The following is a 12173-nucleotide window of genomic DNA, read 5'->3' on the forward strand; positions in this document are numbered from 1 at the left end:
CTAGCCCTCTAAAAGTCATTTATTTGCTTCGAGAAGACTTAACAAGTACACGAATAGACTTAGGTGAAAATACTTTTGGACGAAAAGACTTGGACGAATAGACGTTTGGACGAAAAGACTCTTGGACGAAGACCGTACACCACTCGCAGTGACGCGGCTTACTGTACTTTGCGAAACGAAACCAAACAAAACGAAACCAACAAAACGAAACCAAACAAAACGAAACCAACAAAACGAAACCAAACAAAACCAAACCAACAAAACCAAACCAAACAAAACCAAACCAAACAAAACCAAACCAAACAAAACGAAACCAACAAAACGAAACCAAACGAAACCAACAAAACCAAACCAAACAAAACCAAACAAAACCAAACCAAACAAAACGAAACCAACAAAACGAAACCAAACAAAACGAAACCAACAAAACGAAACCAAACCAAACCAAACAAAACGTAACCAAACAAAACGAAACCAATAAAACGAAACCAACAAAACGAAACCAAACAAACCGACAACAGGCGGAGCGGGAGACACGTTTATTTTGAAAGGAAGCTCGAATCCTGAAATCGCTGCGCCACTGTACTTTGCGAAACGAAACCAAACGATATCAAACGAAACCAAACCGAAACTAGCCGAAAGAAACTGAAACATAACCTATGCTGTTACCTTGTTATCGATTTCTTATTCAAGTGCTGGGAAGCCTGTACCTCTCTAGGGAGGAAAATAATTCGCCATATTCGCTAGCTTCCGAAAGCTTCTACATAATGTAGGTTTTGGCGGAATCATTGTTTCAAATTCCTGTTTACTTATTGCTCCTATATCAGTATCCATTTAGCGAATCGCGGGAGGGTTAAGAAGTGTATGTGGATCTGACCTTTTTTGTGAATGAATTGTGAAAGTTTGCGACTGCAACCTACTCCAAAAAATTATAATCTTTGTAATCAGTCTTTTATTAATACTTAAGACAAACAGTAACAAAACGGATCATAGCATCAACAATTGCAACCTCAAGCCTGACGTTTACGCCAAACGGAAGAAACTGATTTCAATATAGATTAAGCCTGTAGGAAAAATATCTCCTAAAAAGTGTAAAAACGGCTGCATCTTGACAGAAAATGTTTGAATTTTTACCGTTTGCCGGTAATGTTTTTGTTACTTCTTTGGTGAATACATTACATAGGCGTTCCGCGGTTACACGTATCGTGGCTTAAACAAATGGTATCGGGGTACCGGGAATATACCTTCTATCTTGTTAACAGTAATAGCAAAACGTAAATAACTGTTCTGCGTAAAGCAGGTAAATGTTTGGAACAACCTGTTTTGGTTGCCAGTTCTCCAGTTATTTGTGGACAGTCAATCTCAGTTTGAATTATAACCTTAAACAGCATTCAAATACTAAAAAAAATTACAGTAATGTAACCGAACGGCTCTGAGTACCAATAATAACAAACTGGATGTTACTTTGTTAGCAATGGTGCGGTTATACATAACGTGGCGTCAACACGCGAAATATGCATAATTCATTTGTAACAGTAACGAAACGCATCTTAAGTTTAGTGCCAACAGTAACAAACCCTTTCTTACTGAAGACGTGATCAGGAGAAACGAGCTCTTCTGTAAATTCGAACTCTCTGGATAAAATGTTTGCGTTTATTTGGTTTCGTTTCGTTTTGTTGGTTTCGTTTTGTTTGGTTTGGTTTTGTTTGGTTTGGTTTTGTTGGTTTCGTTTTGTTTGGTTTCGTTTTGTTTGGTTTCGTTTTGTTGGTTTCGTTTTGTTGGTTTCGTTTCGTTTGGTTTCGTTTTGTTGGTTTCGTTTTGTTTGGCTTCGTTTTGTTTGGCTTCGCTTTGTTGGTTTCGTTTCGTTTGGTTTCGTTTCGTTTGGTTTCGTTTTGTTGGTTTCGTTTTGTTTGGTTTCGTTTTGTTGGTTTCGTTTCGTTTGGTTTCGTTTCGCAAAGTACAGTGACGCCCCATTCTTCGGAACCAATTCTGTAGCCCATCAAGGCAAGAAAGCGTAGTTTTGATCATGTGATCATGTATCTGTGGTTCCGTCCGTGCGTGTGTCTGAGATCACTGGCTCGTCGTCTCTCGTATCCTTCAAGACAAAACTTGAATCATCTTTTCTCAACAGCTACTAAAAATAAATTCTACTGTGGACTGTTATATGGCTTGTCATTGCATTGTCTAAATTTATTCAATATCTTGTACTACTTGTGAGGATAAAAATAAACAAATATCTAATTCCTTTACTGGATTATTTATTTATTTTGTTCAGTTTATTTTCATGTCTTCCACAAAGGTCAACATCAAGACAGCGCCATTAAAATGCTTTATACAATACCAGTGAAAGGCTATATTGGATATGACCGTGAAATACTCGCCCAGAGCAAAGAGAGTATAAACTGTGAGGAAGAAAAGATGTTAAGACAAATAATGATAAAAAATGACCTTTTTCTGTGACCGTGATAAAGTAATCGTCATTTTCTACAGCAAACAAAAATTACAAGCATCACATTTCTCAAATTAAGTCACAAACCCTCATTCCTTTTGATGACTGTTGATTTTAATAAGGAGGTTGGGTAGATTTGGAGGGGAATGGGAGAGGGGAAGAGAGCATCCCAAACAAAGTGGGGGGGAAGACAAGCTTTATGAAACATTTTGTTTCAATGAAAAAATACCCTGTAATGACAAGTTCTGAAAGATCTATGGCCAGAAGATCTGAAATATTCAAATCTACCTTGTGATCCTCACTAGAATGAGTTGCCATATATTGAAAGTTTGTTTTTAAGTGCAGTTTGGGGAGAGGGGGGGGGGGGGGGTTCACCAAAGCAAGAACAAATATTTAGTTGCAGTGGGCTTCAAAAATCCCAACAGCCTGCTGCTCCTCCCAAATTCCCAACTTATGAAAAGTGAACTGCCCCTTACACTTTAAAGATGAAGCTATGAGGTTTCTGCATGTGTATGTGTATGGCTAACTTCAAAGGATATCGTAACGATTACAAAAGCTGACGTTTCGAGCGTTAGCCCTTCGTCGGAGCGAATAAGTGGGCTACCGCTCGAAGGGCTAACGCTCGAAACGTCAGCTTTTGTAATCGTTACGGTGGCCAATCTACCATTTCAACGTTGTTGATATATCCAAATTATTTTGTGACCCCCACCGACGCAGCCCCAAACAGTTTCTTTCAATAGAAACTATCAGCCTTTATTCAAAGGATACCACCAGGTTCACAATACCAATTGTGTCTGAAGAAGAAATAAACTGCCATGCCAAAGGTGAAATAGTTAAAGAGCATTGTAAACACTTTTTTTCTGAATAAGGTGGAATCCTGAAAAATTACAGAAAGTTTAAGACAATTGGGTGAATGTGTGATACAGGCTGCACAAATTGCCATTCCTACACTGAATTCTTTTAATGACTGAAAGAGCTAATTAAACAATAATTTTTCCAGTTTGATTAACTGGAGAGTGAACAAAATAATGTAAGACAGAAAAAAAAACTGTAAGTCTTACAAGATTTGGATCCATTCCCTAATGGTGAATTGGTAATTTCCACAGTGTACATACCTCAATGCTCATTGGTTTGCTTGTTGTCAACCCAGATAGAATGCATGACAGAAACATGTAAGCCATGGAGCACGCCATAAATATAATAAAGGAAGCTTCGTGAATAGCTGAAACGTAAACATTTCAGATCTCAATATTCACAATGTTACCATTGATTGAAATAATTATGACTGATAACCCCTACAATGGTAAAGTCTTCACCCACCTTTCATCCACAACATACCCACCTAGTATCAGTGACTCTCTACTTTGACAAGCATGCCATGAAGTCCTTGGAGAAACCCCTACAACATTCTTGAAAAAGTCTAACAATTTTTGCTGGCCATATTTCCTCAACTGGCTCACAATTGACTGTTATGTGTTTTAAACCTAGTCAAGGGTCATTGTGCTGTGTAATGAAGTAAGTGACATAACTCCAACACTGCTTTTTAAAGCATTGCTCCTGGGTAGAACTTAACAAAAGTTTAAAGGCAACCTACAATTGACTACCATTTCATACAGGAGGAAAAGTAAATCATAGTCCTTGTCCTATCATACCAAAGGAACCAAGACAAACTAAGCAGCTATGCTGGTCAGTCTCGTGTGCACAGTTATGAAAGAGGAGGGGGGAAGAAAAAGAGACAAAACATTGCTGGCCATCATTTGCTGAGTAAACGCAAAGACGACCCATTCTTTATATTGTAGTCAAACGTCCAACATGCTACGTCGTTTAATTGATTTCACGAAATGTATGATATAAGTGAAAAGCGATGCGAAGCAAGCGGTAGAAACGTTGTATTACTAGGACGGCTAGGAACACGAAAATCAAAAACGGAGATGGTATGCAAACTGGATAAATGAAACATAGCGATGAAAAAGCACAAGTCCGCTAAAAACACATGCAAAAAGGGCCTTAACGAGACGAAATTATGCAAAACACCTAACAGAATATTGATTAAGTAAAAGCGAAAAAAACACAAACAATGTGATAACAAGAGAAAAAAAAATGTGCATACAAACAAAAAAACCAACAAAAGAAACAAATACAGTCATGCAGTGGTAATTACACTTTATGTTTGATGAGGTTCTAATAGGAATGAAGAAAAGAAAAACCTAACTTTCAAATTGAAAGTGCCAGGCATCAATAAATGTATATCAATGCCAGTAAAATTTAAAAAAATTAATCAACCCTTTTTCAAAATAAATTTGAATGAAAGGAAGTTGGTTGCTGTAAAAGCAAGCTTTTTTAAACAAGAATGTGTCCAAAGAAATGTGTTAGCCTAATTTGCAAATGACTAGCAGTTGTGAAAATGGTGTAAATAGGTTTGGTTCAAAACCAAACCTATCTAGCATAGATCATCATTCATTTTTACATTTTAAGCTTTATCCTACAGAGGACCACTGGGTCATCAGTTTCCCTTCTGTCATGTGCTTCCCTCTTAAAATAAGGTCTGCTGATTAATTGATTGAATCACAATTCACAACAGTTGATCACTACACACAAAAATATCTTAAACGTTGTGATGAAGTGGACTCAAATTAAAATCATTAAAGTGCCTAAAGCATAGCATAACTGCATTGACTGGCTACTACATATAATTGCAAGATACAAGTACTGCAAGTGTTCTGAGCCAATCACAGAGAAAGTGCACAGAAGCAATGCAATCCAATGCTACTCTTCAGATTCAATTGAAATTTTCAAGGCTTACCATAATTTTCAACTGAAGATATGTAGGTCAATGTGAGGAGGGCTCCATTTTCTATTACTTCCAAAATGCTGTTTAAAAAGTTGAGTGGCTTAAACCACCAAGTTGTTAAGTGATATACTCTGCCTGATTGTGTATTCTTGTAGTGTTTATGAATTGCAGAAGGTGCAAGAAGGATTCGTGGAAGGCAATGCAGAGCTATTGCAACTCTCCAAATAAACATCTCTGGCATGTTTCCCCCAATGGCTGCACTTAATGAAGGCAAATAGTTTGGTACCTTAAATGTAAGGAAGAATAACAAATCCATTGGAGATTTACAGCATACCAGTAAGTGAAATTATAAGGGCCACTTTTGAAATTATGACATGCTAAGTAGATACAAAATACAGTTGCAACTACATGTAACTTGTAGTTATGATAATGATCCAGTCAAAAAATTGTCTAGGGACCTGGGAGTGCTTAGTTTCATGATTTCTTAGAAAGAGGTCTCTCAGAAAAAAGGAAATTGTGGGAATCAATCAGAAATAGCATACCAGTATTAGAAAATAATTCTTCTTTCACAGTCTGATTGGAAAGTAAAAGTTCAACAGGAAAAGAAAATAGAAAATTATGGGGGAATATTTCTGTTACCCTTATTAACCACTGCTCATGAGTTCAACTTTTAAGTGACCTTCAGTGAGTGTACATTCTTTGTTAAAAGAAAAAGAACATAGAGTTGTAAGAAAGAAAACAATTGATAACCTTTGTGACAAATGCTTTCTTGGTCATGATCAGCAACTTGTTTAATTTTTTTTTTCAAAAGAACTTAAGATTACCTAGTTAGACATGATAAATTAAGACCACACTTTCTCTGGGTTTACCAGCATAATGCACAAATCAATTTCAAGCCCTCATGCAGGCAACTGAAGGGCATTTGATTGTTGGCTGTGCCTGTTTGGGGAGGGGGGGTGGAAAATGAACTTCACCTGGGTGGAGTGGGAAATTAGAACAGCAAAATACACGTTTAATTTTTTAATATGGCCGTGTATTTTAAGAGTCCACTTGTGCAATTGGATGGCTCAGAAGAAAAGGTCTGCAAGATCTAAGTTTTGTAGTTCAAATAGTCAAATTAATTGCTGTCAATAAGCAGAAAGTCAGAGTCACTGATCTTTAGCCTTTTACGAAAAAATAGAACATCAAACCCAGCACTTGGAGAGGGCATTTGAACACAACATATTAAGTTAACAGGAGGGGGGGGGGGGGAATATTTGAGCTGGCCAACCAATCTTCAAACACTAGGTGATTCCTAGGTGATGTCTTAGGATTGTGGGGGGGAAGTTAAAGCTTTGAATTAATCAAAACTTAATAACCGATTTGGAATGTTGGGAGAATGCGAGTAAAATTTGAATTATATACTAATTAAATATAAAATAAACTTAAATTACAACATGAGTATGATTCAATTTTCTGTGGGTTTACCATACCAATAAACGAAAGGTGTTTGGCAAACAATTGCGCTCGTAGTATCTCAGTCATTTTATAAAAGCTAATATTACAACCATGACACTAATTTAACCCGGTTTGCATTATACGCACACCCAACCGGTATGGTTCATCGAAGGAAAGCACTCTCACCTGGCAATGAGTCTTTGTAGTATCATCGAAATGCCATACCAGAGCGATCAACAAACAAGAAAATAACGAGAATAGTGGTAAACAACAAATGAATAAAGCAAGGTGTTGTATGGTTATGGATTTTATAGGTGCCTGAACTGTGATTACGCTCGAAGAAGCCGCCGCCATTTTGAATCAATTAACCGAAGGAATTATGGGGCTAGTAAGCTAGCCACGTGTTCTTATGGAACAAAATGGCGGCCCAAACAAACGAGCAATCTCAGGTAAGGTGAGATATCAGATAGTTGCTTTTAATTAGCTCCTAGGCCTTCTGGAAAATGATGAGGTTAATTTTTAGTCTTAGGGTGCCCATATTTGGTCAAAATCAGGAGATTAAATACCTCCCATAGGCAATTACGGAAAGGAATCAAATTGGCGATTTTGGTAAAAATTTCACAAGATTTTACATTATGCCCAAGAAATTCACAAGCCTCGTAAAAAAATTCTCACGGCGAAGAACGTCATGGCACGGAGCGATTTAAGATGGCTCAACAGTTTAAGAAACATTTAAAAATATTGGATTGTTGGTGTTGGTTGGACGGTGTAACGAAATTTGGAAATTCAGCCAACGTGACCCCTTTCATATCTGACGGATCTGATTGCTATTCTTTCATGTTCATGGAAATTAGCCTTACTGGCCGTGGCAACGTGGGTAAAAGCCATATAATTTATTGTTCAGTAGCGAGGACAAGAACTTGCTAATTTCCATGCACAGGAAATAAGAATGATATGAATAATATACATACTTTACATACTTTATTTGAACAGCTCCCTGTCTAGGGCTCTTCCGAATATGAGATAATAAACACACAACACCTGCAAGGGAATATACATGGACTGTTTCCGAGGATTTGTTAGAAAGCACAAGGAAGAAGGAAACTGCATAAAAAAAAAAAACCGTATAATTCTTTGATAAATTACATGTAAGTGCAATGGAGCACATAAAACCACCAGTTGATTATTCATGCCTCCCTTAATCACATTCTGTTCACCTGCTATAGCAGTTGTTGGTCAATATTTATGAGTCACCCTTTGTGAATCTTTTATTTTCTATTCCCCTGATTATTAAGCTGCTACATCTTCAGGCCCCCAATGGATACAATTATTGTCATGTGGGCTCCATGTATGAAAATTTTTATCATTATAACCTAATTATGTGGCTCAAATATAATATAAACTCTGTAATATCACACATAATTGCATTTTTCAGTGATTGAAAGTGTTTTGTTCCATTACATGATGTGATTACTTCAATTTGGGAATTGTCTAGTTAACAAATAATACAGTAGCCCTGATCAAAATAATGGTCATTTGTGAAACGGATAGTCCACTGACGTACTGATGGTCTACCCATGAACCATTAACATGCAACTGTTGTTTTGCTGATTCCTCCATTAAAAAAGACCTCTTTCCTAGCAGCCATGATATACAGCGTGATTTTAATTCTTATTGCTATAAAGCTGAAATTTTGTTCCCCAACAGTGCATATTATCATTGATTACTTTGGGGTTGCATGAAATCCAGCAATTAAAAACTGTCAAAAGTCTTGAGCAAGCAATAACACAAAATCTGACATGGGAGTGTAACAGTGCAATGTTACCTTATAATTAGTATATCTCAAATTCTGTCGTTTTTCTTTTTTTTTCAATTATGAATTATTCAGGGAGTAGATGGAGGTGATGGTGTTCCGGGTGATATCAGTTTTGATAACCAAGTATTTGATTTAAACTTTCATCCAAATCGAGACGTTATTGCTGCTGGAGAAATCGATGGAAGGGTGACAGTGTAAGTATGACTGCTTTCATGTGCTTGTACACCTTTTGGAACAGATTTTGCAATTGGTGGTCTAATCTTTGGAGTGAAAATCTGAGCTTATATCTCGAAGATGTTAAAGTTGGCGTTTTAAACAGAAATGATCTACTTAATCATCTGATGATGTTTGGTAAAGTATGTATATGGGAATGTAGAAGAAACAAATCAGTTGTTTCTATACAAATTAGAAGCTAAAATGGAGACTGAAAGGCTTATTGCCTTAAGAAATGAGAAGCTTCAATATTAAATTTTTAGGAAAAGATGGGAACCATTATTAAGATATTTGTATTTACGATTATTTATACAGGGTAGCCCAGTTTAGCAAATAGCTAGTTTAAATGGGACCCTGTGAAACAATAACACCCACCCATCCCACCCCAGGGGAGGACATCTACCACACAGTAATCTTGTGCGTGAGAAATTAACGTCTCCTACCCCTAACCCTGCAGGAGACGGGGCCTACAGTTTATTTGTCCTTATCCGAGAAGACTAGAATATCTATCCATTTCTTGATATTATAGAAAGGTACTAGCAAATTCTCCTCAAACCTTGACCTCCCGCACAACCTGGCGCTCTAACCAATTGACCTAACCGGGGGGCGGCTAAACAGATTGTAGCGGTAAGCAAATGTCAAGGCAAAGTTCAGATGCCAAGAAAATTGTGACCAGTTAAATTGCACCAAAAATGGGCCGGGATATATTATGAACTTTATTAGGGGTCTATATTGTCTTGTAAACTGAAATAAATAAATCAAAGGGATCTAGTGTAAGAACAGGCATGGCGGCTAACAAACGTAATACAACGAAAATAACTTAGGGAAACCTAAGGGACACAATAACCATGTGATATCAAAATTAAATATCAAAAAGTACTTAATGAGCTTGCCTTGAAAACACAATAAAAGAACACTTAGATTTCATGGAAGATCTCCATGCAACTTTGAGGGGGTGATACTGCTAAACAACATGCTAAAAACATAAATAATGAATGGTTGCAAAGTAACGAGGCAAGCAATACAAAAAAAAATTAATAGATCTGAAGCAGAATATTAAAAAACTTACATATCGATCCCATAATGCTGATGGCACACACAACTAAAAGTCTTGATAAACAAAGAAGCGAACTATAACAACACAGCATGGAGAATACAAGAAAACTGAATACAATAAACTGAATACAAGAAAACTGTATACAAGAAAACTGACTACAAGAAAACTGCAAGCTAAAAATGAAATGTGAAACCTTTAAGATCAAAGGGCAAATCATGACCCAACTGTAACACAATTATATTATGATAATTTATTTATTTATCTATTTGATTCATTTAAAATCTGCATTATCAATTTTTGTTATTAACCATTCTAGCTCCAAAATCTAATTGAAGTATATTTGTATTGTGTCTGTGATGAGTCATGTGCTGACTTGATCTCTGTAAAATTGTAACTGCCTTATCAAGTGTAGGTATTGTAAATATTGTACAGTATGGAGAGTAAGCTAATTAAAAAATCACATTATAACATATAACCAAAGTAAAGCACATGCTCTAATTGGTCAATTCAGCATCCACCATTTCCCATGGGTGTACACTGCTGATGTGAGCAGATGCAAAGACTAGTTTTCTGCATGCGCTTGTTTTTTCTGGTCACATAAGATTTGTTAAATAGAAGAAAACTCTTTTGCCACAATTAATGTATCTATGTTATGTTATAAAACAAAGGCATGGTAAATACCGCAGTGTACATTATTGAGTTATGGATGCGCTTGGGAGGTTTGCTAAGCACTCACGCAGCTAGAGTCGCTCTTGGCTTAATCACCTCACATGACTCTCATGCTTCTTTGATAAATGCCACAGTGTACACTTTTGAGTTATGGATGCACTTGGGAGGTTTGCAGTGAGTAAGCACTCATGGAGCTAAAGTCACTCTTGGCTATCACCTCACATAACTCTTATGCTTCTTTCATGCTTAGCAACCTCCTGTGTGCTTTCATAACTCGATAGCATACGCTGTGGTGTTTACCGTTTGTTAATTGTAAGTATTGTGGTGTGTAAAGTTTAAGCTAATTAATAGTAATTAATTTATAAAAATATTAAAAGGGTGTAAGTATAATTTAGTTTTTAGAGTTAAAACTGATATTAAATATTAAATAATTATCTTATTGTGAGTAGTTTTCAGTGTGAGTATTATTAAGTATCAATTGCAACAAGGTTAGCATAATTGTAAGTAATGATGAAATACTGTAAATACAGTCACTGACTGTCAGCCTGGATGATAGAAGGAATGGTCCATTTGTGTAGTGTGAGAAACTGGGTTCGGAAAGTCATAGTAAGGACCTTCTTTTTAATTGACTGAACTGATGATATGACAGCTTTTATTGGTGAAAGTTATTGTCAGAACACTCAGTCACATAAAAAGCTAATTTAGTCAGACTTATAGCTAAGGAAATAGGTTAAAAACTGACCTATCAATTTGAATCATGAACTAGTTTTTCTAGCGTTTGTTGGACAAAGAACTCTTCCCTTAACTCTGATGTTAACTTCTATACAGTTTGTTGAAAAGTCAGGGCTGGGTTCAAAGCTGGGTTAAGATAACCCAGGGTTACTGTGAAATCCGATTTCAGATCTGAAATCTTTTAAAGGAAATTCAGTGGAATTCTTTTTGTCTACAACTTGGTAATTGGATGCTCTAAAAAGTATAGGGAATATTATCCCAAAAAAGGCTTTTGAACAAAGGATTAAAGAAACTCAGATAAGAATTTAACCTTGGGTTAGTGCTAATCGGTCTTTGAACAACTGGCCCCAGTTCTTTAATTTTGCTGACAACTTTCTACACTCAATTTTACCTTTCTGCACTCAATTTCAACTTTATGCACTCAGTTTCACTTTTTTTTTGCTCAATTTTCAACTTTCTGCATTGTTTGGGATAAATTGATGTGTTCTCAACCAATAAAGTGCTAAAAATTGAGCAGGCATGCATACAATTAAAATTTGTAATCAACAGTTTTGACAGCATTTATCTAAATTTCCTTTTTGTTCTTCAATTTTTCAGCTATTCATATGCAGTTTCTGAAGAGAATCATTTGCTCCTGGAGCTTCACCATCATAAAAAGGCTTGTAGAGCACTGACCTTTTCTCTTGATGGCTTGTGTAAGGAGTAATGTTGTTTCATAATTTTTTTGCAAAAGGTTCTTCTTTGTTGTAAAATAAAATAATGTACAACAGTTAGAAGACCAACAGTAGGCAGTCTAAAGGTTGCAATTCACTTTGGAAGTGGCTACATTTGATTATAATATTAATAATAATTTTGATTGTTAAAGTTGTTTTAAAAATTAACGGTAAAAAACTACGACGTTTCGAAGTCTGCATGACCTCATTATCAAGTAAAATGTTAAAACTGATGTAAAATTGTAGCTCAGAGATTATATACAAATAAAATGTGATAACTTCATTAGAATAATGAG

General features: G+C 36.2%; 2 protein-coding genes across 5 annotated transcripts in view; one reads left to right on the plus strand and one right to left on the minus strand.

The window, feature by feature from the left end:
* Positions 1-935: 935 nt before the first annotated feature.
* LOC111322294 (acyltransferase PGAP2) lies at positions 936-7097 on the minus strand. The gene is made up of 5 exons (XM_088734301.1): positions 6864-7097; positions 5253-5526; positions 3565-3671; positions 3218-3326; positions 936-2402 (listed from the first exon to the last, which is right to left on the minus strand). Exons 1-5 carry the CDS (start codon positions 7029-7031, stop codon positions 2272-2274), a joined length of 789 nt encoding a protein of 262 aa, XP_088590427.1. The 5' UTR covers positions 7032-7097; the 3' UTR covers positions 936-2271.
* LOC111322292 (WD repeat-containing protein 55) overlaps positions 7054-12173 on the plus strand; it is a 16530-nt gene continuing 11410 nt past the window's right edge. Inside the window, exons 1-4 of one of the 4 annotated variants that reach the window (XM_088734300.1) lie at positions 7262-7554; positions 7973-8025; positions 8566-8687; positions 11762-11859. In XM_088734300.1, the coding sequence (XP_088590426.1) occupies positions 7386-7554; positions 7973-8025; positions 8566-8687; positions 11762-11859 (442 nt within the window). In that variant the 5' untranslated portion in view covers positions 7262-7385. Of the gene's footprint in view, positions 7127-7261; positions 7555-7972; positions 8026-8565; positions 8688-11761; positions 11860-12173 lie in introns of those variants that run through there. The other 3 variants (XM_088734299.1, XM_022925364.2, XM_022925362.2) reach the window with 3 other exon arrangements.

Source organism: Stylophora pistillata, chromosome 9, assembly GCF_964205215.1.
Source record: "Stylophora pistillata chromosome 9, jaStyPist1.2, whole genome shotgun sequence".
NCBI classification, from domain to species: Eukaryota; Metazoa; Cnidaria; class Anthozoa; order Scleractinia; family Pocilloporidae; genus Stylophora; species Stylophora pistillata.

Coding starts and splice junctions, on each gene's coding strand:
- LOC111322294 (XM_088734301.1), bottom strand. CDS start 7,031: ATGGCGGCGGCTTCTTCGAGCGTAATCACAGTTCAGGCACCTATAAAA. Junction 3,327..3,564: donor GCAAACCAATGAGCATTGAG/GTATGTACACTG, acceptor GTAATTTTTCAG/GATTCCACCTTATTCAGAAA. Junction 2,403..3,217: donor TTGGTATTGTGAACCTGGTG/GTATCCTTTGAA, acceptor TCTTCCTCACAG/TTTATACTCTCTTTGCTCTG.